The 27,378-nt window shown below is 46.1% G+C and overlaps 2 protein-coding genes across 9 annotated transcripts in view; one reads left to right on the top strand and one right to left on the bottom strand.

Moving 5' to 3' along the window:
* Nucleotides 1-6,712, bottom strand: part of LOC139749636 (alanine aminotransferase 1-like) — a 269,611-nt gene extending 262,899 nt beyond the window's left edge. The window contains exon 1 of the mRNA XM_071663791.1: nucleotides 6,673-6,712. The gene's annotated coding sequence lies outside the window, so the exon portion shown is untranslated. The remainder of the gene's footprint in view (nucleotides 1-6,672) is intronic.
* A 364-nt stretch (nucleotides 6,713-7,076) lies between these two features.
* The window catches only part of LOC139749634 (uncharacterized), a 230,043-nt gene continuing 209,741 nt past the window's right edge, over nucleotides 7,077-27,378 (top strand). For 6 of the 8 annotated variants that reach the window (XR_011713005.1, XM_071663782.1, XM_071663789.1 and 3 more), the window contains exons 1-2: nucleotides 7,077-7,204; nucleotides 19,931-20,144. Coding sequence is in view for 5 of the 8 variants with exons in the window: in XM_071663782.1 (XP_071519883.1) it covers nucleotides 7,183-7,204; nucleotides 19,931-20,144 (236 nt within the window). In the remaining 3 variants the exon portion in view is untranslated. Of the gene's footprint in view, nucleotides 7,205-7,266; nucleotides 7,370-19,930; nucleotides 20,145-27,378 lie in introns of those variants that run through there. The other 2 variants (XM_071663783.1, XM_071663784.1) reach the window with 2 other exon arrangements.

Here is a 27,378-nt window from a genome sequence, read left to right as displayed (position 1 = left end):
CTGGGTCCCCGAGGGTAACTCATGATGCTGGGTCCCCGAGGGTAACTCATGATGCTGGGTCCCCGAGGGTAACTCATGATGCTGGGTCCCCGGGGGTAACTCATGATGCTGGGTCCCCGAGGGTAACTCATGATGCTGGGTCCCCGAGGGTAACTCATGATGCTGGGTCCCCGGAGGTAACTCATGATGCTGGGTCCCCGAGGGTAACTCATGATGCTGGGTCCCCGAGGGTAACTCATGATGCTGGGTCCCCGGGGGTAACTCATGATGCTGGGTCCGCGGGAGTAGCTCATGATGCTGGGTCCCCGGGGGTAACTCATGATGCTGGGTCCCCGAGGGTAACTCATGATGCTGGGTCCCCGAGGGTAACTCATGATGCTGGGTCCCCGGGGGTAACTCATGATGCTGGGTCCCCGAGGGTAACTCATGATGCTGGGTCCCCGAGGGTAACTCATGATGCTGGGTCCCCGGAGGTAACTCATGATGCTGGGTCCCCGAGGGTAACTCATGATGCTGGGTCCCCGGGAGTAACTCATGATGCTGGGTCCCAGAGGGTAACTCATGATGCTGGGTCCCCGGGGGTAACTCATGATGCTGGGTCCCCGGGGGTAACTCATACTGGGTCCCCGGGGGTAACTCATGATGCTGGGTCCCCGAGGGTAACTCATGATGCTGGGTCCCCGGGAGTAGCTCATGATGCTGGGTCCCCGAGGGTAACTCATGATGCTGGGTCCCCGAGGGTAACTCATGATGCTGGGTCCCCGAGGGTAACTCATGATGCTGGGTCCCCGGGGGTAACTCATGATGCTGGGTCCCCGGGGGTAACTCATGATGCTGGGTCCCCGGGGGTAACTCATGATGCTGGGTCCCCGAGGGTAACTCATGATGCTGGGTCCCCGGGGGTAACTCATGATGCTGGGTCCCCGGGGGTAACTCATGATGCTGGGTCCCCGGGTAACTCATGGGTAACTCATGGCGCTGGGTGGGGTTAACTCATCGCCCTGTCTACAACCCCAGCCTTGAACCCAGCCCCGGCCCTGACCCTGACCCAAACCCCGGTCTTGACCCCAACCCCTGCCCTGACCCCAATCCCGGTCCTGAACCCATCTTCGTCCCTGACCCCAACCCCGGCCCTGATCCTAGCCCTTACCCTAACCACAACCCCGGCCCTGATCCTAGCCCTGACCCTGACCACAACCCCGGCCCTGATCCAAGCCCTGACTCTGACCACAACCCCGGCCCTGATCCTAGCCCTGACGCTGACTTCAACCCCGGCCCTGATCCTAGCCCTGACCCTGACCACAACCCCGGCCCTGATCCTAGCCCTGACTCTGACCACAACCCCGGCCCTGATCCTAGCCCTGACGCTGACCACAACCCCGTCCCTGATCCTAGCCCTGACCCCAACCCCGGCCCTGATCCTAGCCCTGACCACAACCCCGGCCCTGATCCTAGCCCTGACCTTGACCACAACCCCGGCCCTGATCCTAGCCCTGACCCCAACCCCGGCCCTGATCCTAGCCCTGACCACAACCCCGGCACTGATCCTAGTCCTGACCCCAACCCCGGCCCTGATCCTAGCCCTGACGCTGACCACAACCCCGGCCCTGATCCTAGCCCTGACCCTGACCACAACCCCGGCCCTAATCCTAGCCCTGACCCTGACCACAACCCCGGCCCTGATCCTAGCCCTGACCCCAACCCCGGCCCTGATCCTAGCCCTGACCCTGACCACAACCCCGGCCCTGATCCTAGCCCTGACCCCAACCCCGGCGCTGATCCTAGCCCTGACCCTGACCACAATCCCGGCCCTGATCCTATCCCTGACCCTGACCACAACTCCGGCCCTGATCCTAGCCCTGACCTCAACCCCGGCCCTGATCCTAGCCCTGACCCTGACCACAACCCCGGCCCTGATCCTAGTCCTGACCCTGACCACAATCCCGGCCCTGATCCTAGCCCTGACCCTGACCACAACCCCGGCCCTGATTCTAGCCCTGACCCTGACCACAACTCCGGCCCTGATCCTAGCCCTGACCCCAACCCCGGCCCTGATCCTAGCCCAGACCCTGACCACAACCCCGGCCCTCATCCTAGTCCTGACCCTGACCTCAACCCCGGCCCTTATCCTAGCCCTGACCCTGACCACAACCCCGGCCCTAATCCTAGCCCTGACCCTGACCACAACCCCGGCCCTGATCCTAGCCCTGACCCTGACCACAACCCCGGATCTAATCCTAGCCCTGACCCCAACCCCGGCCCTGATCCTAGCCCTGACCCTGACCACAACCCCGGCCCTGATCCTAGCCCTGACCGTGACCTCAGCCCCGGCCCTGATCCTAGCCCTGATCCTAGCCCTGACCCTGGCCACAACCCCGGCCCTGATCCTAGTCCTGACTCTGACCCCAACCGCGGCCCTGATCCTAGTCCTGACCCTGACCTCAACCCCGGCCCTGATCCTAGCCCTGACCCTGACCACAACCCCGGCCCTAATCCTAGCCCTTACCCTGACCACAACCCCGGCCCTGATCCTAGCCCTGACCCTGACCACAATCCCGGCCCTGATCCTAGCCCTGACCCTGACCACAACCCCGGCCCAGATCCTAGCCCTGACCCTGACCACAACCCCGGCCCTGATCCTAGTCCTGACCCTGACCTTAACCCCGGTCCTGATCCTAGCCCTGACCCTGACCACAACCCCGGCCCTAATCCTAGCCCTGACCCTGACCACAACCCCGGCCCTGATCCTAGCCCTGACCCTGACCACAACCCCGGCCCTGATCCTAGTCCTGACCCTGACCTCAACCCCGGCCCTGATCCTAGCCCTGACCCTGACCTCAACCCCGGCCCTCATCCTAGTCCTGACTCTGACCACAACCCCGGCCCTCATCCTAGTCCTGACTCTGACCACAACCCCGGCCCTGATCCTAGCCCTGACCCTGACCACAACCCCGGCCCTAATCCTAGCCCTTACCCTGACCACAACCCCGGCCCTGATCCTAGCCCTGACCCTGACCACAATCCCGGCCCTGATCCTAGCCCTGACCCTGACCACAACCCCGGCCCTGATCCTAGCCCTGACCCTGACCACAACCCCGGCCCTGATCCTAGTCCTGACCCTGACCTCAACCCCGGTCCTGATCCTAGCCCTGACCCTGACCACAACCCCGGCCCTAATCCTAGCCCTGACCCTGACCACAACCCCGGCCCTGATCCTAGCCCTGACCCTGACCACAACCCCGGCCCTGATCCTAGTCCTGACCCTGACCTCAACCCCGGCCCTGATCCTAGCCCTGACCCTGACCTCAACCCCGGCCCTCATCCTAGTCCTGACTCTGACCTCAACCCCGGCCCTCATCCTAGTCCTGACTCTGACCACAACCCCGGCCCTGATCCTAGCCCTGACCCTGACCACAACCCCGGCCCTGATCCTAGTCCTGACCCTGACCTCAACCCCGGCCCTGATCCTAGCCCTGACCCTGACCTCAACCCCGGCCCTTATCCTAGTCCTGACCCTGACCACAACCCCGGCCCTCATCCTAGTCCTGACTCTGACCACAACCCCGGCCCTCATCCTAGTCCTGACCCTGACCTCAACCCCGGCCCTGATCCTAGCCCTGACCCTGACCTCAACCCCGGCCCTCATCCTAGTCCTGACCCTGACCTCAACCCCGGCCCTCATCCTAGTCCTGATCTGACCACAACCCCGGCCCTCATCCTAGTCCTGACTCTGACCACAACCCCGGCCTGATCCTAGCCCTGACCCTGACCACAACCCCGGCCCTGATCCTAGTCCTGACCCTGACCTCAACCCCGGCCCTGATCCTAGCCCTGACCCTGACCTCAACCCCAGCCCTCATCCTAGTCCTGACTCTGACCACAACCCCGGCCCTCATCCTAGTCCTGACTCTGACCACAACCCCGGCCCTGATCCTAGCCCTGACCCTGACCCCGGCCCTGATCCTAGCCCTGACCCTGACCTCAACCCCGGCCCTCATCCTAGTCCTGACTCTGACCATAACCCCGGCCCTCATCCTAGTCCTGACTCTGACCACAACCCCGGCCTGATCCTAGCCCTGACCCTGACCACAACCCCGGCCCTGATCCTAGCCCTGACCCTGACCACAACCCCGGCCCTAATCCTAGCCCTGACCCTGACCACAACCCCGGCCCTGATCCTAGCCCTGACCCTGACCACAATCCCGGCCCTGATCCTAGCCCTGACCCTGACCACAACCCCGGCCCTGATCCTAGCCCTGACCCTGACCACAACCCCGGCCCTAATCCTAGCCCTGACCCTGACCTCAACCCCGGCCCTCATCCTAGTCCTGACTCTGACCACAACCCCGGCCCTCATCCTAGTCCTGACCCTGACCACAACCCTGGCCTGATCCTAGCCCTGACCCTGACCACAATCCCGGCCCTGATCCTAGCCCTGACCCTGACCACAACCCCGGCAAGCAGTACAATGACAAACACATATTCCCAGGGCAATGTCTGGAGAAGCACTAAACTGCCATCCCCTCAACCACCTCACATACTGCACTCCAAACAGACAGACAACTACACACCCCAGACAGACAGACAACTGCACACCCCAGACAGACAGACAACTGCACACCCCAGACAGACAGACAACTACACACCCCAGACAGACAGACAACTACACACCCCAGACAGACAGACAACAACACACCCCAGACAGACAGACAACTGCACACCCCATACAGACAACTACACACCCCAGACAGACAGACAACTGCACACCCCAGACAGACAGACAACTGCACACCCCAGACAGACAACTACACACCCCAGACAGACAGACAACTGCACACCCCAGACAGACAGACAACTACACACCCCAGACAGACAGACAACTACACACCCCAGACAGACAGACAACTACACACCCCAGACAGACAGACAACTGCACACCCCAGACAGACAACTACACACCCCAGACAGACAGACAACTGCACACCCCAGACAGACAGACAACTACACACCCCAGACAGACAGACAACTACACACCCCAGACAGACAGACAACTGCACACCCCGGACAGACAGACAACTGCACACCCCAGACAGACAGACAACTGCACACCCCAGACAGACAGACAACTACACACCCCAGACAGACAGACAACTGCACACCCCAGACAGACAGACAACTACACACCCTAGACAGACAGACAACTGCACACCCCAGACAGACAGACAACTACACACCCCAGACAGACAGACAACTGCACACCCCAGACAGACAGACAACTGCACACCCCGGACAGACAGACAACTGCACACCCCAGACAGACAGACAACTACACACCCCAGACAGACAGACAACTACACACCCCAGACAGACAGACAACTGCACACCCCAGACAGACAGACAACTACACACCCCAGACAGACAGACAACTACACACCCCAGACAGACAGACAACTGCACACCCCAGACAGACAGACACTTTTGAAGTAAAGTATTTCTTCTGTGTTATGGAGGCTGCTTCCGATCTGTGCAAGTTTATAAACCTGGACTGAGAATATGACAAGATCCTTCATGTTTAACAAGTAAGTCAAGACTGGCAACACGTCCTCGTAAGTGGTCAACATGTAAGTCAAGACTGGCAACACGTCCTCATAAGTGGTCAACATGTAAGTCAAGACTGGCAACACGTCCTCGTAAGTGGTCAACATGTAAGTCAAGACTGGCAACACGTCCTCGTAAGTGGTCAACATGTAAGTCAAGGCTGGCAACACGTCCTCGTAAGTGGTCAACATGTAAGTCAAGACTGGCAACACGTCCTCGTAAGTGGTCAACATGTAAGTCAAGACTGGCAACACGTCCTCGTAAGTGGTCAACATGTAAGTCAAGACTGGCAACACGTCCTCGTAAGTGGTCAACATGTAAGTCAAGACTGGCAACACGTCCTCGTAAGTGGTCAACATGTAAGTCAAGACTGGCAACACGTCCTCGTAAGTGGTCAACATGTAAGTCAAGACTGGCAACACGTCCTCGTAAGTGGTCAACATGTAAGTCAAGGCTGGCAACACGTCCTCGTAAGTGGTCAACATGTAAGTCAAGACTGGCAACACGTCCTCGTAAGTGGTCAACATGTAAGTCAAGACTGGCAACACGTCCTCGTAAGTGGTCAACATGTAAGTCAAGGCTGGCAACACGTCCTCGTAAGTGGTCAACATGTAAGTCAAGGCTGGCAACACGTCCTCGTAAGTGGTCCTACAGTGGTTCTCTACCACCTACAAAGAAGAGGAAAGTGAGATAAGGTATTTGTGCTCTGTCTGGCTGAAGATATACACTCATTCATTTTCTAGTTATGAATAATAAATAAACATATTTTTCAATGTTTAAAGATGACCAGTTTATTATGATACAATACTTGATAACCTTCGTACGAGTTCATTATACAACAATGTATTTATCACTACACTAGACAACAATATATCTATTACTACATGAGACAATATATTTATCACTACACGAGACAATATATTTATCACTATACGAGACAATAATGCATTTATCACTACACAAGACACTAATGGATTATCATTACACAATAATGCAGTTATCACTACACAAGACAATAATGTATTTATATCATTCATGAGAAATTTAAATGTATCAAGGTGGCCACCCACCCACCTGCCTGCCTGACCTTCTTCTTGCACCAGTTTACAATGGTTGCACGAGTCTGCGCGTTCGTTTTCCCGGCGTCCCATGACTTTGTACATCTTTTTGTGAACAAGTGTACGTAATCATTATTTTTACGCTAGTATGTTTCTCTAATAAGATAAATAGCAATTTCAGATTCTAAATTTTTCCTCATATTAAGGTGCAGTATTATACACTCCATAATAATATAAGATAACTGGTATACATCAGACAGGGATTGAGACGATTGTAACTTGCATTAAGTTTATACTTTATTAATATGTGAGAATTTGGTTTATTTATCATTATCTATAAAAAACAAATTTTGAAACATAACTAATTAGATATGTAAATTATATATAGTAAGACTATAGTGAAAGTAGTGAAATATGAAGAAGTAGTTGTTGTTGATGTAGAAAATCAGACAATTACAAGCGGCTCATGTGGCAAGAGTGAGGGTGGCTTGAATGGCGGGAAGCTGTTTCCTTTCTATCTTGTATAATGAATCGTCAGAAATCTAAAGGTACGTAATTATCATCGGGATGACATTAACAAAGTACAATTGAGTAGTTCGTGGGTAGTTTGAAGAGCAATGAGGGGAATGGAGGACCGTGGGAGTGAAGGTCGAGTGGACAACAGTTTGAATCTTGCCTCCTCCTGGCCTGGGCTGAGGCAGACCTTGCTCAGGGTAATGTGTGTTCCAACCACATCTCTCAGACACAAGTGTTGTCTGGGGAGAGCAGCCCATACCTGCTGCACTTCACTATATCATGCATGTGTATATATTAACTCGTGTATCAAGACCATAAAGGTATTGGTACTGGAATGTTAGGAAAGCCATAACGATATGTCTTAGGCTTTGGAGGTCGAGCTATATTTTCATCTTTCAGCGGATTTAGAAAATATTGTGGAGAGTTATTCCTCCAGAAATACATCTGACCGACATGTCTTGTTCGTCTTTCATGATATAATATATTCCAAGTCATTCTCAGAGTAACCTGACCTTAACCAGTTCGTTCTATTTAGCATTTACTGTCCACTTCCTCTTTTGTGCCTCGTCTATTGTCAGGTGGAGGGAAGTGGTCCACCTGGCCACGGAAGTTGGATGGATTCAGCTTGTCCACCTGACTGTGGAGTAATGTGGTCCGCTTGGAGGTTAAGTGAGTTCCACCCGACTATGTTGGTCATATGAAGTGTGGTGGTCCTGCCCACCGTGGTTGTGGAGTGGTGGTCCATCTGGCCTTGGAGGTCATGTGGAGTGAGATGGTCCTGCCCACCATGGTTGTGGAGTGGTGGTCCATCTGGCCTTGGAGGTCATGTGGAGTCAGGTGGTCCTGCCCACTGTGGTTGTGGAGTGGTGGTCCATCTGACCCTGGAGGTCATGTGGAGTGAGATGGTCCTGCCCACCTTAGTTGTGGAGTGGTGGTCCAGCTGGCTCTGGAGGTCATGTGAGGAGAGGTGGCCCTGCCTACCATGGTTGTGGAGTGGAGGTCCATCTGGTAATGGAGGTATATGGAGTGAGGTGGTCCTGCCCACTGTGCTTGTGGAGTGGTGGTCCATCTGGTTCTGGAGGTCATGTGGAGTGAGGTGGTCCTGGCCACTGGTTGTGGAGTGGTGGCCCATCTGGCCCTGGAGGTCATGTGGAGTGAGGTGGTCCTGCCCACCTTAGTTGTGGAATGGTCCATCTGGCCCTGGAGGTCATGTGGAGTGAGGTGGTCCTGCCCACTGTGGTTGTGGAGTAGTAGTCCATCTGGCCCTGAAGGTCATGTAGAGTGAGATGGTCCTGCCCACTGTGGTTGTGGAGAGGTGATCCATCTGGCTGTGGAGGTCATGTGGAGTGAGGTGGTTCTGCCCACCATGGTTGTGGAGTGGTGGCCCATCTGGTCCTGGATGTCATGTGGAGTGTGGTGGTCCTGCCCACTGTGGTTGTGGAGAGGTGATCCATCTGGCTCTGGAGGTCATGTGGAGTGAGATGGTCTTGCCCACCTTGGTTGTGGAGTGGTGGTCCATCTGGTCCTGGAGGTCATGTGGAGTGTGGTGGTCCTGCCCACCGTGTTTGTGGAGTGGTGGTCCATCTGATCCTGGAGGTCATGTAGAGTGAGGTGGTCGTGCCCACTGTGGTTGTGGAGTGATGGTCCATTTGGTCCTGCCCACTGTGGTTGTGGAGTGATGGTCCATCTGGTCCTGCCCAGTGTGTTTGTGGAGTGATGGTCCATCTGGTCCTGCCCACTGTGGTTGTGGAGAGGTGATCCATCTGGCTGTGGAGGTCATGTGGAGTGAGATGCTCCTGCCCACTTTGGTTGTGAAGTGGTGGTCCATCTGGCTCTGGAGGTCATGTGGAGTGAGGTGGTCCTGCCCACTGTGGTTGTGGAGCGGTGGTCCATCTGGCTCTGGAGGTCATGTGGAGTGAGATGATCCTGCCCATTTTGGTTGTGGAGTGGTGGTCCATCTGGCTCTGGAGGTCATGTGGAGTGAGGCAGTCCTGCCCACTGTGTATGTGGAGTGGTGGTCCATCTGGCTATGGGGGGTCATGTGGAGTGAGGTGGTCCTGCCCACCATGGTTGTGAAGTGGTGGTCCATGTGGCTCTGGAGGTAATGTGGAGTGAGGTGGTCCTGCCCACCATTGTTGTGGAGTGGTGGTCCATGTGGCTCTGGAGGTAATGTGGAGAGGTGGTCCTGCCCACCATGGATGTGGAGTGGTGGTTCATCTGGCTCTGGAGGTCATGTGGAGCTTCAGATCAGGTTGTTGTCTGTTTAATCAGAATGTTGGAGGCTTTGTTGTATAGATCTATATAACCACCACATCCAGATTGGTCTAGTACACTGTTTATATACTGTTTTCTAAGTCCTTTATTTTCTCTATTCTACAGTTCATATTATTTCTAATGGCAGTATGTAGTGCATTAAGCAATTATGTGCCATGCATATTTTCACACATTGTTATTGCACCTTTTGATTTAGTGATAATATTCTGTGAACCCTCTATGCCTTTTCAGCCAGTAGGGAACTAATTTTTAGTGCAAGTTGGGAACTGTGCCATCTGATATTTTCCAAGTATGAGTTATGATACTGATATCCCAGTTTGCGTTTAGTAAAGCGGTCTTAATATTTGTCTTGCACTTGTTAGGTCCTTGACTGTCAGTGCCGGCTGTAAAAGATGCTTGCACACTTTGTAACTGCAATTTTTCCCGTCACAATTGGCAGTTTAAGCAAACAGTACTCTGTCGTGAAGTGTGTGCTCAGAATGCCATTATAGGTTTTTCTTCTTGTCTTGAAGGCCCATGAAAAACAACCTCTTATCCATCTGGAAGAGGGACTTGTTTCTGTTTTATGTATGGTAAGGATATCAGACATTAACCCATCGGTAAAGCAACTGAGATAATTTTTGTATGCATTGCAGGGAAAGTTTTAGAATATTAAGAAAAATTATTTAGTCTGATCTTATGATTAACTGGTTCATAAGTTAATTTAAAATGATATACAACTCAGCCTGCTGAGTCATTGGTTTTGAATGTTTTGTTTTCTCCAAGTGCTTCTGTGCAGTCGGGCATGTTAAGTTTATTTACCCTGTAAAAGTGACATTACATAAATTACTACATACCATGAGGGCACAGCTCAGGTGGACACCCTTGACATCTACATATGTGATGTCCAGTGTATGGAAAAAGTTTTGGCTATAGTGTCTAGAAACAGTACGTGGAATGCTACTACAAGTATTAATGATTGATTTAGCTAAGTGAGGATTTTCCCCTCAAAGGCTCGGTTCTCTGTTCTTGATGCTACCTCACTAAAGCGGGAAATGGCAAATATGTATGGAAAAAAGATGCCTTGAGTCAAAGGAGGTCAGTTCAGAAATTGGTTCGCATGTGAGGTCATATTCCTTGTAAGCCAAGGTCTCATCTGAGATTGACTTCCTTTTAAGGGTTAATACAGTACTGAGATCTTTTCTCAGGATTTTTGAGATAAGATGGTATTTGTTTCTTTCCTGTATTTAGTAATTTATTTAATCTTAAAAAATTATGTTAGGTTTTGCTATGAATGAGAATTTTTGTGTTCATTAATTTAGGAAATGTTAAGGCACTTAATACTTTGACAAAACAAATGTGTGATATATTGTTTTGTGGTAGTCATTTGAAAGTTTAACTATTTGATTTTGAAATATTTCTTGCTAATCATGTTTTCTTGCTGTATAATGCACTGTCCAAATTAATGAATAACTTTTATCTTTATAATTTGTTCCAGTCACTTCAAATAGCATTTCATGTTGTGCTTGCAACTTGGAAACCTATGCAGAATTAATACTAGGGCACTTTTGCAGGAAAAACATGCAAAGCTTTGTTAGTAACTAACAACAGACAGCTCTGACTATATTACTGAGTATCAAAGTTTTGTAACCTATTCGTCATCTCGATATTGTACTTTGGCTCTTGGCATATTTAGAGTAACTTATGAATGGAAAAGTATTTTGACATGAAATACAAGAATGTGTGAAGAAATATCACTGTTAACATTCCTCGTGGCATTGGACATATTCTATATAGTTAGCCTGTTGATGTCAAGTAAACTGTTTCTTGATGAAGTATTCCAATGTTCACTATGTACTCTGATGTTCACTTCATATTCTGATGTTCATTAAATAGATGTTCATTTAGTACTTTGATGTTCATGTTACTCTGATGTTCATGTATTACTCATGGTCATATAGGACTATGATGTTCTCTTACTAATATGATGCTCATTAAGTACTCTGATGTTAATTTTGTATTCTGATGTTCGCTTAGTACTGTGACGTTCATTTGGTATTCTGATGTTCATTTAGTGCTCTTATGTTCATATAGGACTCTGATGTCCACTTACTGATAGTTGTGTATGAAGTACTCATGTTTATTTAGTACTCTGATGTTCATGTACGACTCTGCTGTTCACTTACTGATAGACATTCATTAAGTACTCTGATGGTCACTTATTACTCTGATGTTCATTTAGTACTCTGATGGTCATTTAGTACTATGATGTTCATGAAGTACTCTAATGTTCATGTAGTACTGATGGTCACTTATTACTCTGATAGCAGCTTTGATGCACGAGAGTGGGTGATTTGAATGCAAAGGTGAGTAATGTGGCAGTTGAGGGTATAATTGGTGTACATGGGGTGTTCAGTGTTGTAAAAGGAAATGGTGAAGAGCTTGTAGATTTGTGTGCTGAAAAAGGACTGGTGATTGAGAATACCTGGTTTAAAAAGAGAGCCTTGAAAAATGTGTGGAAGTCGAGAACACTATCTCGGAAAGCAAAAATGGGTATGTTTGAAGGAATAGTGGTTCCAACAATGTTGTATGGTTGCGAGGCGTGGGCTATGGATAGAGTTGTGCGCAGGAGGATGGATGTGCTGGAAATGAGATGTTTGAGGACAATGTGTGGTGTGAGGTGGTTTGATCGAGTAAGTAACGTAAGGGTAAGAGAGATGTGTGGAAATAAAAAGAGCGTGGTTGAGAGAGCAGAAGAGGGTGTTTTGAAATGGTTTGGGCACATGGAGAGAATGAGTGAGGAAAGATTTACCAAGAGGATATATGTGTCGGAGGTGGAGGGAACGAGGAGAAGAGGGAGACCAAATTGGAGGTGGAAAGATGGAGTGAAAAAGATTTTGTGTGATCGGGGCCTGAACATGCAGGAGGGTGAAAGGAGGGCAAGGAATAGAGTGAATTGGAGCGATGTGGTATACAGGGGTTGACGTGCTGTCAGTGGATTGAATCAGGGCATGTGAAGCGTCTGGGGTAAACAATGGAAAGCTGTGTAGGTATGTATATTTGCGTGTGTGGACGTGTGTATGTACATGTGTATGGGGGGGGGTTGGGCCATTTCTTTTGTCTGTTTCCTTGCGCTACCTCGCAAACGCGGGAGACAGCGACAAAGTACAAAAAAAAAAAAAAAAAAAAAAAAAACGTATGTAAGTAGGAGAGATGGCCAGAGAGTGTTATTGGAATACATGTTAATTGATAGGCGCGTGAAAGAGACTTTTGGATGTTAATATGCTGAGAGGTGCAACTGGAGGGATGTCTGATCATTATCTTGTGGAGGCGAAGGTGAAGATATGTAGAGGTTTTCAGAAAGAAGAGAGAATGTGTTGGGGTGAAGAGAGTGATGAGAATAAGTGAGCTTGGAAAGGAAACTTGTGTGAGGAAGTACCAGGAGAGATTGAGCGCAGAATGGAAAAAGGTGAGAGCAAATGATGTAAGGGGAGTGGGGGAGGAATGGGATGTATTTAGGGAAGCAGTGATGGCTTGCACAAAAGATGCCTGTGGCATGAGAAAGATGGGAGGTGGGAAGATTAGAAGGGGTAGTGAGTGGTGAGATGAAGAAGTAAGATTATTAGTGAAAGAGAAGTGAGAGGCATTTGGACAATTTTTGCAGGGAAATACTGCAAATGACTGGGAAAGAAAGAGGCAGGAGGTCAAGAGAAAGGTGCAAGAGGTGAAAAAGAGGGCAAATGAGAGTTGGTGTGAGAAAGTATCATTAGATTTTGGGGAGAATAAAAATATGTTTTGGAAGGAGGTAAAGAAAGTGCATAAGACAAGAGAACAAATGGGAACATCGGTGAAGGGGGCAAATAGGGAGGTAATAACAAGTAGTGGTGAAGTGAGAGGGAGATGGAGTGAGTATTTTGAAGGTTTTTTGAATGTGTTTGATGATAGAGTGGCAGATATAAGGTGTTTTGATCAAGTTGGTGTGCGAAGTGAGAGGGTCAGGGAGAATGATTTGGTAAACAGAGAAGAGGTAGTGAAAGCTTTGCGGAAGATGAAAGTTGGCAAGGTGGCGGGTTTGGATGGTATTGCAGTGGAATTTATTAAAAAAGGGGGTGACTGTATTGTTGACTGGTTGATGAGGATATTCATTGTATGTATGGTTCATGGTGAAGTGCCTGAAGATTGGTGGAATGCATGCATAATGCTTTTGTACAAAGGCAAAGGGTATAAAGGTGAGTGTTCATATTACAGAAGTATAAGTTTGTTGAGTATTCTTGGGAAATTATATGTGAGGGTATTGATTGAGAGGGTGAAGGCATGTACAGAGCATCAGATAGGGGAAGAGCAGTGTGGTTTCAGAAGTGGTAGAGGATGTGTGGATCAGGTGTTTGCTTTGAACAATGTACATGAGAAATACTTAGAAAAGCAGGTGGATTTGTATATAGCATTTATGGATCTGGAGAAGGCATATGATAGAGTTGATAGAGATGCTCTGTGGAAGTTTTTTTTTTTTTTTTATACTTTGTCGCTGTCTCCCGCGTTTGCGAGGTAGCGCAAGGAAACAGACGAAAGAAATGGCCCAACCCCCCCCATACACATGTATATACATACGTCCACACACGCAAATATACATACCTACACAGCTTTCCATGGCTTACCCCAGACGCTTTACATGCCTTGATTCAATCCACTGACAGCACGTCAACCCCGGTATACCACATCGCTCCAATTCACTCTATTCCTTGCCCTCCTTTCACCCTCCAGCATGTTCAGGCCCCGATCACACAAAATCTTTTTCACTCCATCTTTCCACCTCCAATTTGGTCTCCCTCTTCTCCTTGTTCCCTCCACCTCCGACACATATATCCTCTTGGTCAATCTTTCCTCTCTCATTCTCTCCATGTGACCAAACCATTTCAAAACACCCTCTTCTGCTCTCTCAACCACACTCTTTTTATTTCCACACATCTCTCTTACCCTTACGTTACTCACTCGATCAAACCACCTCACACCACACATTGTCCTCAAACATCTCATTTCCAGCACATCCATCCTCCTGCGCACAGCTCTATCCATAGCCCACGCCTCGCAACCATACAACATTGTTGGAACCACTATTCCTTCAAACATACCCATTTTTGCTTTCCGAGATAATGTTCTCGACTTCCACACATTCTTCAAGGCCCCCAGAATTTTCGCCCCCTCCCCCACCCTATGATCCACTTCCGCTTCCATGGTTCCATCCGCTGTGGAAGATATTAAGAGTATATGGTGTGGGAGGTAAGTTGTTAGAAGCAGTGAAAAGTTTTTATTGAGGATGTAAGGCATGTGTACGAGTAGGAAGAGGGGAAAGTGATTGGTTCCCAGTGAATGTCAGTTTGTGGCAAGGATGTGTGATGTCTCCTTGGTTGTTTAATTTGTTTATGGATGGGGCTGTTAGGGAGGTGAATGCAAGAGTTTTGGAAAGAGGGGCAAGTATGCAATCTATTGTAGATGAGAGGGCTTGGGAAGTGAGCCTGTTGTTGTTTGCTGATGATACAGTGCTGGTGGCTGATTCGTGTGAGAAATTGCAGAAGCTGGTGACCAAGTTTGGTAAAGTGTGTGAAAGAAAATCAATTGGGAGGTGAGTTTGAATGGAGAAAAACTGGAGGAAGTGAAGTGTTTCAGATATCTGGGTGTGGATTTGGCGGCGGATGGAACCATGGAAGCAATAGTGAGTCACAGGGTGGGGGAGTGGGTGAAGGTTCTGGGAGCATTGAAGAATGTGTGGAAGGCGAGAACGTTATCTCGGAGAGCAAAACTGGGCATGTTTGAAGGAATATTGGTTCCAACAATGTTATATGGTTGTGAGGCATGGGTTATAGAAAGGGTTGTGTGGAGGAGGGTGGATGTGTTGGAAATGAGATGTTTGAGGACAATATGCGGTGTGAGGTGGTTTGATCGAGTAAGTAATGAAAGGGTAAGAGAGATGTGTGGTAATAAAAAGAGTGTGGTTGAGAGAGCAGGAGAGGGTGTTTGACATTGTTTAGTCACATGGAGAGAATGAGTGAGGAAAGATTGACAAAGAGGATTTATGTGTCAGAGGTGGAGGGAATGAGAAGTGGGAGACCAAATTGAAGGTGGAAGGATGGAGTGAAAAAGATTTTGAGCGATTGGGGCCTGAACATGCAGGAGGGTGAAAGGCGTGCAACAAATAGCGTGAATTGGAACGAATTGGTATACCGGGGTCGACGTGCTGTCATTGGATGGAAATGGGGCATGTGAAGCGTCTGGGGTAAACCATGGAAAGTTTTGTGGGGCCTGGATGTGGAAAGGGAGCTGTGGTTTCAGTGCATTATACATGACAGCTAGAGACCGAGTGTGAATGAATGTGGCCTTTGTTGTCTTTTCCTAGTGCTTCCTCGTGCGTGGGGAGGGAGGTGTCATTTCATGTGTGGCGGGGTGGCAAAGGGAATGAATATAGGCAGCAAGTATGAATTATGTACATGTGTATATGTCTGTTTATTTATTTATTTATTTTGCTTTGTTGCTGTCTCCCGCGTTAGCGAGGTAGCGCAAGGAAACAAACGAAAGAATGGCCCATCCCACCCACATACACATGTATATACATACATGTCCACACATGCAAATATGCATACCTATACATCTCAACGTATCCATATATATATATACACACACAGACATATACATATATACACATGTACATAATTCATACTGTCTGCCTTTATTCATTCCCATCGCTACCTCGCCACACATGAAGTAACAACCTCCTCCCCCCTCATGTGTGCGAGGTAGCACTCGGAAGAGACAACAAAGGCCCCATTCGTTCACACTCAGTCTCTCGCTGTCATGTAATAATGCACTGAAACCACAGCTCCCTTTCCACATCCAGGCCCCACAGAACTTTCCATGCTTTACCCCAGATGCTTCACATGCCCTGGTTCAATCCATTGACAGCACGTCGACCCCGGTATACCACATCGTTCCAATTCACTCTATTCCTTGCATGCCTTTCACCCTCCTGCATGTTCAGGCCCCGATCACTCAAAATCTTTTTCACTCCATCTTTCCACCTCCAATTTGGTCTCCCACTTCTCCTCGCTCCCTCCACCTCTGACACATATATCCTCTTGGTCAATCTTTCCTCTCTCATTCTCTCCATGTGACCAAACCATTTCAAAACACCCTCTTCTGCTCTCTCAACCACACTCTTTTTATTACCACACATCTCTCTTACCCTATTATTACTTACTCGATCAAACCACCTCACACCACATATTGTCCTCAAACATCTCATTTCCAGCACATCCACCCTCCTGCACACAACTCTATCCATACTCCATGCCTCGCAACCATACAACATTGTTGGAAGCACTATTCCTTCAAACATACCCATTTTTGCTTTCCAAGATAATGTTCTCGACTTCCACACCTTCTTCAAGGCTCCCAGAATTTTCGCCCCCTCCCTCACCCTATGATTCCCTTCTGCTTCCATGGTTCCATCCGCTTCCAAATCCACTCCCAGATATCTAAAACACTTCACTTCCTCCAGTTTTTCTCCATTCAAACTTACCTCCCAATTGACTTGACCCTCAACCCTATTGTACCTAATAACCTTGCTCTTATTCACATTTACTCTCAACTTTCTTCTTTCACACACTTTACCAAACTCAGTCACCAGCTTCTGCAATTTCTCACATGAATCAGCCACCAGTGCTGTATCATCAGCGAACAACAACTGACTCACTTCCCAAGCTCTCTCATCCACAACAGACTTCATACTTGCCCCTCTTTCCAAAACTCTTGCATTCACCTCCCTAACAACCCCATCCATAAACAAATTAAACAACCATGGAGACATCACACACCCCTGCCGTAAACCTACATTCACTGAGAACCAATCACTTTCCTCTCTTCCTACACGTACACATGCCTTACATCCTCAATAGAAACTTTTCACTGCTTCTAACAACTTGCCTCCCACACCATATATTCTTAATATCTTCCACGGAGAATCTCTATTAACTCTTATCATATGCCTTCTCCAGATCCATAAATGCTACATACAAATCCATTTGCTTTTCTAAGTATTTCTCACATACATTCCTCAATGCAAACACCTGATCCACACATCCTCTATCACTTCTGAAACCACACTGCTCTTCCCCAATCTGATGCTGTACGTGCCTTCACCCTCTCAATCAATACCCTCCCATATAATTTACCAGGAATACTCAACACACTCTTATACCTCTGTAATTTGAGCACTCACCTCTGTCCCCTTTGCCTTTGTACAATGGCACTATGCAAGCTTTCCGCCAATCCTCAGGCACCTCACCATGAATCATACATACATTAAATAACCTTACCAACCAGTTAACAACACAGTCACCCCCTTTTTTAATAAATTCCACTGCAATACCATCCAAACCTGCTGCCTTGCCGGCTTTCATCTTCCGCAAAGCTTTTATTACCTCTTCTCTGTTTACCAAATAATTTTCCCTAACCCTCTCACTTTGCACACCACCTCGACCAAAACACCCTATATCTGCCACTCTATCATCAAACACATTCAACAACACTTCAAAATACTCACTCCATCTCCTTCTCACATCACCACTACTTGTTATCACCTCCCCATTAGCCCCCTTCACTGAAGTTCCCATTTGTTCCCTTGTCTTATGCACTTTATTTACCTCCTTCCAAAACATCTTTTTATTCTCCCTAAAATTTAATGATACTCTCTCACCCCAACTCTCATTTGCCCTCTTTTTCACCTCTTGCACCTTTCTCTTGACCTCCTGCCTCTTTCTTATATGTATTTCCCACTCATTTGCATTATTTCCCTGCAAAAATCGTCCAAATGCCTCTCTCTTCTCTTTAACTAATAACCTTACTTCTTCATCCCACCACTCACTACCCTTTCTAATCTGCCCACCTCCCACTCTTCTCATGCCACAAGCATCTTTTGCGCAAGCCATCACTGCTTCCCTGAATGCATCCCATTCCTCCCCCACTCCCCTTACCTCCTTTGTTCTCACCTTTTTCCATTTTGTACTCAGACTCTCCTGGTACTTCCTCACACAAGTCTCCTTCCCAAGCTCACTTACTCTCACCACTCTCTTCACCCCAACATTGTCCCTTCTGAAAACCTCTACAAATCTTCACCTTCGCCTCCACAAGATAATGATCAGACATCCCTCCAGTTGCACCTCTCAGCACATTAGCATCCAAAAGTCTCTCTTTTGCACGCCTATCAATTAACACGTAATCCAATAACGTTCTCTGGCCATCTCTCCTACTTATGTATATACTTATGTATATCTCTCTTTTTGAACCAGGTATTCCCAATCACCAGTCCTTTTTCAGCACATAAATCTACAAGCTCTTCACCATTTCCATTTACAACACTGAACACCCCATGTATACCAATTATTCCCTCAACTGCCACATTACTCACCTTTGCATTCAAATCACCCATCACTATAACCTGGGCTCGTGCATCAAAACCACTAACACACTCATTCAGCTGCTCCCAAAACACTTGCCTCTCATGATCTTTCTTCTCATGCCCAGGTGCATATGCACCAATAATCACCCATCTCTCTCCATCAACTTTCAGTTTTACCCATATCAATGTAGAGTTTACTTTCTTACACTCTATCACATACTCCCACAACTCCTGTTTCAGGAGTAGTGCTACTCCTTCCCTTGCTCTTGTCCTCTCACTAACCCCTGACTTTACTCCCAAGACATTCCCAAACCACTCTTCCCCTTTATCCTTGAGCTTCGTTTCACTCAGAGCCAAAACATCCAGGTTCCTTTCCTCATACTACCTGTCTCTCCTTTTTTCTCATCTTGGTTACATCCACACACATTTAGACACACCAATCTGAGCCTTTGTGGAGGATGAGCACACCCCATGTGACTCCTTCTTCTGTTTCCCCTTTTAGAAAGTTAAAATACAAGGAGGGGAAGGTTTCTAGTCCCCCGCTCCCGTCCCCTTTAGTTGCCTTCTGCGACACTTGAGGAATGCGAGGGAAGTATTCTTTCTCCCCTATCCCCAGGGATATATGTCTGTGTATATGTCTGTGTATGTATATATATGTATATGTTGAAATGTATAGGTATGTATATGTGCCTGTGTGGACGTATATGTATGTACATGTGTATGTGTGTGGGTTGGGCTGTTCTTTCGTTTGTTTCCTTATGCTGCCTTGCTGACACGGGAGACAGTGACAAGGTATAATAGAAAAATAATGATAATACGTTAAAATGTATAGATATGTATATGTGCATGTGTGGAAGTGTATGTATATACATGTGTATGTGGGTGGGTTGGGCCATTTTTTCATCTTTTTCCTTGCACTGCCTCACTAACGCGGGAAACAGCAACAAAGTATAATAATGAAAATAGTTTATAATCTTGCAAAGAAAGGTTTGTCTTGAACACATTTACATTTATTTTTATGACTATTAAGAAAAGGATGTTTGAATGTACATTTCAGGTTCACGCTTAAAGTCATACAGGCGTCAGGACTTAATAAAGGCTTGCAAACAAGTTAGAACAGAGAAGTTGACATGTGCAGAAGCTGCCATCAAGTATGGAGTACCAAGAAGCACCATTTGGTATGCTGTTAAGTTTAATTGTCGAACTATTAGAGAAAACCAAGTTGAGAATGAGGAGGAAAACAAAAGAGCTGAACCTAGAAAAGATACACGGTAGGAATGAAATTTTGAAGCATGTCTTTAATCCATTTTCTCGAATGTAGCATGTACTGGTTTATTGCATTTTGTTTTATGATATGAACTGTGGTTGATTTTATAACAGTTGTATGATCAGGTGGTGGTTGCTTTCTCCCTTGTCATGTTTACTGCACAATGTGATCATCTGTCTTACTCTCATTTACATTCTTTTTGTCTCCTTTTGATTGCTTGCCATGCTAAGTGTTCATTTGGCTGCTGCTTTTAAAAATCAGTAATTTTTTGGTCTTGTACGCTTACTCTTACTGTTGCACAGCTTTCCAAATGCTGTACTCGGCATATTTTCTTCATGAAATATCTGGAAATGGCCTGAATTGTACAGACCTGAAGTTGTGATTATTTTTTATACTTCCCTCTACAAATGAAGAGTCTTGTTTAGTTGCTTTTAATTACATTTCTTTATTACCCTTTTATTTACTTCATTATATTGTATGCAATCTTTATCCTTTAAGACTTCCATCAGTCAAATTTTACAGCTTTCTGGCTTGGCTAAAGAAACTGTGACTGAATTATTGAAAGGCAGCAGTAAGGCCCTGAGATGCAGTCAGAATACTCATTAGACTTGCAGAAAATTCCAGAACTTAGGATATTTATTGACTAGAAGTAATCCCATTACAGTCAGTCTAAAATGATGATCTGCAGTTCAGATTCCTGAAGTTCATGCCAGATTGGTACATTAAAGCACAAAGCTTTCCATCTGTAAAATTTGAGCAAAATATATCTTTTGGTGCACTTTCTTTGGTAAGTTAAGGAATAGGTAATCAATTGGTTAACCTTAACTTTCTCAGCATTTGTAATTAGATGGGGACTTGTATGATCATTATTTATATTTATTTATTATACTTTGTTGCTGTCTCCTTGTTAGTGAGGTAGCGCAGGAAACAGACGAAAGAATGGCCCAACCCACCCACATACACATGTATATACATACACGTCCACACATGCACATATACATACCTATACATCTCAACGTATACACATTTTAATACATACACATACAGACATATACATATATACACACTGTACATAATTCATACTGTCTGCCTTTATTCATTCCCATCGCCACCCCGCCACACATGAAATAACAACCCCCTCCCCCCGCATGTGCATGAGGTAGCGCTAGGAAAAGACAACAGAGGCCATATTCGTTCACACTCAGTCTCTAGCTGTCATGTATAATGCACCGAAACCACAGCTCCCTTTCCACATCCGGGCCCCACAGAACTTTCCATGGTTTACCCCAGACGCTTCACATGCCCTGGTTCAGTCCATTGACAGCATGTCGACCCCAGTATACCACATCGTTCCAATTCACTCTATTCCTTGCACACCTTTCACCCTCCTGCATGTTCAGGCCCTGATCACACAAAATCTTTTTCACTCCATCTTTCCACCTCCAATTTGGTCTCCCACTTCTCATTCCCTCCACCTCTGACACATATATCCTCTTGGTCAGTCTTTCCTCACTCATTCTCTTCATTTGACCAAACCATTTCAAAACACCCTCTTCTGCTCTCTCAACCACACTTTATTACCACACATCTCTCTTACCCTTTCATTACTTAGTGGATCAAACCACCTCACACTACATTTGTCCTCAAACATCTCATTTCCAACACATCCACTTTCCTCCGCACAACTCTATCTATAGCCCACGCCTCGCAACCATATATCATTGTTGGAACCACTATTCCTTCAAACATACCCATTTTTGCTTTCCAGGATAATGTTCTCGCCTTCCACACATTCTTCAACGCTCCCAGAACTTTTGCCCCCTCCCCCACCCAGTGATTCACTTCCACTTCCATGGTTCCATCCGCTGCCAAATCCACTCCCAGATGTCTGAAACACTTGACTTCCTCCAGTTTTTCTCCATTCAAACTTACCTCCCAGTTGACTTGTCCCTCAACCCCTCAGCCTCCTGTATGTTTTGGCCCCGATCGCTCATACTCTTTTTCACTCCATCCTTCCATTTCCTGTTTGGTCTCCCATTTCTCCTTATTCCCTCCACCTCTGACATATATATCCTCTTTGTCAGTCTTTCCTCACTCATTCTCTCCCTATGTCCAAACCATTTCAACACACCCTCTTCTGCTATCTCATCCACACTTGTTTTATTTCCACACATCTCTCTTACCCTTTCATTACTTTCTTGATCAAACCACCTCACACCACATATTGTCCTCAAGCATTTCATTTCCAACACATCCACCTTCCTCTGTACAACCCTATCCATAGCCCATGCCTCACAACCATATAATATTGTTGGAACTACTATTCCTCCAAACATTCCCATTTTTGCTCTCTGAAATAACACTCTTTCCTTCCACACATTCTTCATCACTGCCAAAACCTTTGCCTCCTCCCCCACCCTGTGCCTCACTTCCACTTCCATGATTCCATTTGCTGCTAAGTCTGCTTCCAGATATCTAAAACACTTCACTTCCTCCAATTTTTCTCCATTCAAACTTATATCCCAATTCACTTGTCCTTGAACCCTACTGAACCTAATAACCTTGCTCTTATTCACATTTACTCTCAACTTTCTCCTTTCACACACTTTTCCAAACTCAGTTACCAACTAATGCAGTTTCTCTCTTGAATCAGCCACCAGAGCTTTATCGTAGGCGAACATCAACTGACTCACTTCTCAGGTCCTCTTGTCCCCAACGGACTGCATACTCACCCCCTCTCCAAAACTCTTGCATTTACCTCCCTAACAACCCCGTCCATAAACAAATTAAACAACCATGGGGACATCACACACCTCTGCTGCAGACTGTCACTGGGAACCAATCACTCTCCTCTCTTCCTACTTGTACACATGCCTTACATTCTTAGTAAAAACTTTTCACTGCTTCTAGCAACTTACCTCCCACACCATATACTCTTAAGACCTTCCTCAAAGCATCCCTATCAACCCTATCATATGCCTTCTCCAGATCCATTGATGCTACATATAAATCCATTCTTCAAAGCAAACACCTGATCCACACATCCTGTACCCCTTCTGAAACCACACTGCTCTTCCCCAGTCTGATGCTCTGTACATGCCTTCACCTTCTCAATCAATACCTTCCCATATAATTTCCCAGGAATACTCAACAAACTTATGCCTCTGTAGTTTGAACACTCGCCTTTACCCCCTTTGCCTTTGTACAATGGCACTATGCATGCATTCCGACAATCCTCAGGCACTTCATCATGATCCATTCTTACATCCTAATTAACTAGTCTGTGATGAAAGTTATAAAGGTGAAATCACACTTCAGTAGTTCATACTGTTTTATTTAACATGTAATTTTCTATACATGTGGCACATCTTTCATGGAGACAATCCACCTCATCAGGTTCTAGCACTTAACAAAGTTATTTAAATTCCAACATCACACTTGAGCCCCACTGTCTGGCACCAATCAGTACAGACCAACTACTGTTTGCTATGTCTAGCATTAACCATTGGGAGTATGAGGGGTCATGTGGCAGGGGTTGACCTGGATAGCTGGATATGTCTTGAACACCTTTTTTTATGTTTTCGTGTTTTGCCAATTCTCTCATCATGATTTGGTAAATGCTAGGTTGGACTTTGAAATTGCCTGGGGACAAATTAAAGTTCTTAGTCTTAGCAGATAAGACAGATTCAGTGATGATGTGTGGGGCATAATCAACATAGGTGCTGTTGACACTGTCACACGGTATGCAGGGATGACCACAGAAATGCAGTCACCAAACACTGTTATGAAAATGATCACCCCCATAGATCTTGAAAATCCTGTTATTATATACCTCTCTGCCAATTATGCCACACACAATGTCATTGAATCTGTCTTAATTGCTAATGCTAAGAACTTTAATTTGTCCCCATTCTTTATATCAATAAAGACTAAGTCTTAGAACGTTTTAATTACACCTTGTATAATTGATTTCTCAAAAATTTATTGTTTTGGTTCTTATTTTAACAAAAGTAATTTGACAAATTTCTGATCGGTTGAGTAATGCTGGTTCATGTGAGCTTCTAGTTTTAATTGATATTCCATTAATGATAGGCTCTTAAACTATACTCTAGAGGTCTGGTGATGACAGCATAAGTATTAACAGTATTATAAGAATGAAATATCAGTTATTGCTAATTCTACATGTTTTATTCTGTCTTGGCATTGCAGTGCTTGCTTATTTTAGTATTTTATTAGGTGTAAGAGATCCAAAAACCAGCATAATTTTGGTCAAAAAATATTTTTCTCTCTTTCTTTGCTGTTCATTGTTTCCAATGTTAGCAAGGTAGCACCAGGAATAGACAAAGAGGTGGCCTCATTTCCTTATATCCACTGTATCTGTCATGTGTAATGTACTGAAACCAGAGCCCCCTATCCACAACCAGGTTACATGGACCTTCCATGGTTGCCATTCACTGCTTCACATGCCTTGGTTCAGGCCATTCAGCCCACTAATAGCATGTTATCCCCATTACACAACATTGCATCATTCACTCTGTCCCCTAAATTTAAGCTGTACACTCTCCTGTATGTTCAGGATCTGAAGACTCAAAGAATCTTTCGCTTCATCCTTCAGCCTCCTCCTTGGTTTCTCCATTTCTGACATGTATAGCTTCTTCGTCAACTCCTCACTTATTCTTTCTTTGTGTCCAAACCATTTCATTATACTATCAGCTCTCAGATGGATACTCCACTTGCCACCAAACCTCTTTCTATCAGTCTTTCTCAAACTGCATATTGTTCCAGACATATAATTTCCAACATGTATTTTCTTCCATACTTTTGTACTAACTCCCATTCCTTGCATTCATGCATCACCATTGGGACTACACTATTTGTACCATCAAACATACTAAACTTTGCCCTCCTCACTAACATTGACCCATCTTTCCACATATTCCTCAGTGCCCAAAACCTTCTTCACCCTCCCTATGAGTCACCTCTGGTTTCATGGTTACAGTTGCTACCATTTCCACTCCCAGTTATCTAAAACATCCCACTTCAACCAGTCTCTGCACTGAAACTAGTGCTTCAGCTAACCTGTCTTTTTCTTCTGCTAATTGTAATAACCTTATGTACGTATACCCTCAACTTTCTTCTTTCACACACTTCCACACTCTGACACGAGCCTCTATACCTTTTCACATGAATCTGCCACTATTGCTGTGTCATTAGGAAACAACTGCCTCACCTCCCAGGCCCTACCACCCCTGATAGACTTGCTCCTCTGTACAGAACCCTTTGCGCTCATTTCCTTCACCATACCATCCATAAACAAAATTAACAGCCATGGTGACATCACACACCCTTGCCACAGACTCACAGTCTTCTGGAACAACTCATCCTCCTCTTTTCTTACTCGCACAATGCCTTACTCTCTTGATAAACATTTTTCACTGCTAGCAGCTCTCCTCCCATACCATATCTTTGCATAATATTTTTCTTAACCCTCCCATATGTTTTAGCCAGATCCGTAAATGCCACATAAAAATCTTTGCTTCTCTGCATGCTTCTCATACACGTTCTTCAAAGCAAACACCTGATCCATGCATCCCCTACCACTCCTGTACCTAATTTGTTCCTCTTCAATCTGTATATTCCACTACCCTCTTGATTGCCACTCTCCCATACAGCTTACCACATATGCTTAACAAATTTATACATGTGTAATTTGAACATTCACTAGTGTCCCCCATACCTTTATATGGTGTTACTATACAGGCATTCTGTCAATCCTCAGGCATCTTATGATGATCTATAATGCATTCATTGAAAATCCTAACTACCCAGTGAACAACAAAGTCACCTACCTTGAGAAATTCAAATGTAATCCCCTCCACCCCTGCTGCTTTTCACCACACCTTAACATACACAAGGCTTTCAAAACCTCCTCTTTCTTTCACCACTTGCCATGATTCTTACTTTGCACACCTCTTTGATCCAAATACATTACTACTGCCACTTAGTCTTCATACACTATTTATCTATCTAAGTCATCATACACTATTTATCTATCTGTCATCATACCCTATTTATCTATTTAAGTCATCAAACACTATTTATCAATCTATCTAAGTCATCATACACTTTATCTATATATCTATGTCTCTGATACCTGTTCCTTTTGGGAGCTCTATTGAAGGGGTGGCCACAGCAAAAGTCTCCACAACTGGTGAACTCCAGTGCCACATCTTAGCCTTTATGCCTCACCCTTGACAGGTCTATGGCAGAGGGCAACTCTAGCACAGTGTTTTCAGAGGCTCCTGCCTTATGTTCCCACCAGCAGCTGTTACTTAATGTTCTGGCCTCCTTCTACTACTTAATGCTCCCAGCTAATGTTCCTCCCTGGTACTACTACCTAATGCCCTTAGCTAATGTTCTTACCTACTAATCCCATTTAATGCTCCTGTATAATGTTCATCATACACATTCAGGAATTCTTTAGAGTACTCACTCCATCTTCTCTTTAACTCATCTCTTCATGTTCCATATTTGCCCCTTTGCTGATATTCTCATCTGTTCCTCTTGCTTTTCTCAGAATAATAACTTCCTTCCAAAAATTCTCTTCTTCCCCTTATAGTTTGCTGATACTTGCTCATCACAACTCATTTGCCCACTTTTTCAATCCATGAACCTTCCTGTAACTATCCCAGTCATTTACACTCTTTCCCTGCAAGTAACAACCACACAACTCTCTTTTCTATTTTTTTTTTTTTTCCGCTGTCTCCCGCGTTTGCGAGGTAGCGCAAGGAAACAGACGAAAGAAATGGCCCAACCCACCCCCATACACATGTATATACATACGTCCACACACGCAAATATACATACCTACACAGCTTTCCATGGTTTACCCCAGATGCTTCACATGCCTTGATTCAATCCACTGACAGCACGTCAACCCCGGTATACCACATCGCTCCAATTCACTCTATTCCTTGCCCTCCTTTCACCCTCCTGCATGTTCAGGCCCCGATCACACAAAATCTTTTTCACTCCATCTTTCCACCTCCAATTTGGTCTCCCTCTTCTCCTCGTTCCCTCCACCTCCGACACATATATCCTCTTGGTCAATCTTTCCTCACTCATTCTCTCCATGTGACCAAACCATTTCAAAACACCCTCTTCTGCTCTCTCAACCACGCTCTTTTTATTTCCACACATCTCTCTTACCCTTACGTTACTTACTAGATCAAACCACC

Source organism: Panulirus ornatus, chromosome 7 (assembly GCF_036320965.1).
Source record: "Panulirus ornatus isolate Po-2019 chromosome 7, ASM3632096v1, whole genome shotgun sequence".
Classification (NCBI taxonomy): Eukaryota; Metazoa; Arthropoda; class Malacostraca; order Decapoda; family Palinuridae; genus Panulirus; species Panulirus ornatus.
Note: the sequence above shows the minus strand (reverse complement) of the source record. Positions and strands in the feature narration are given on the sequence as shown.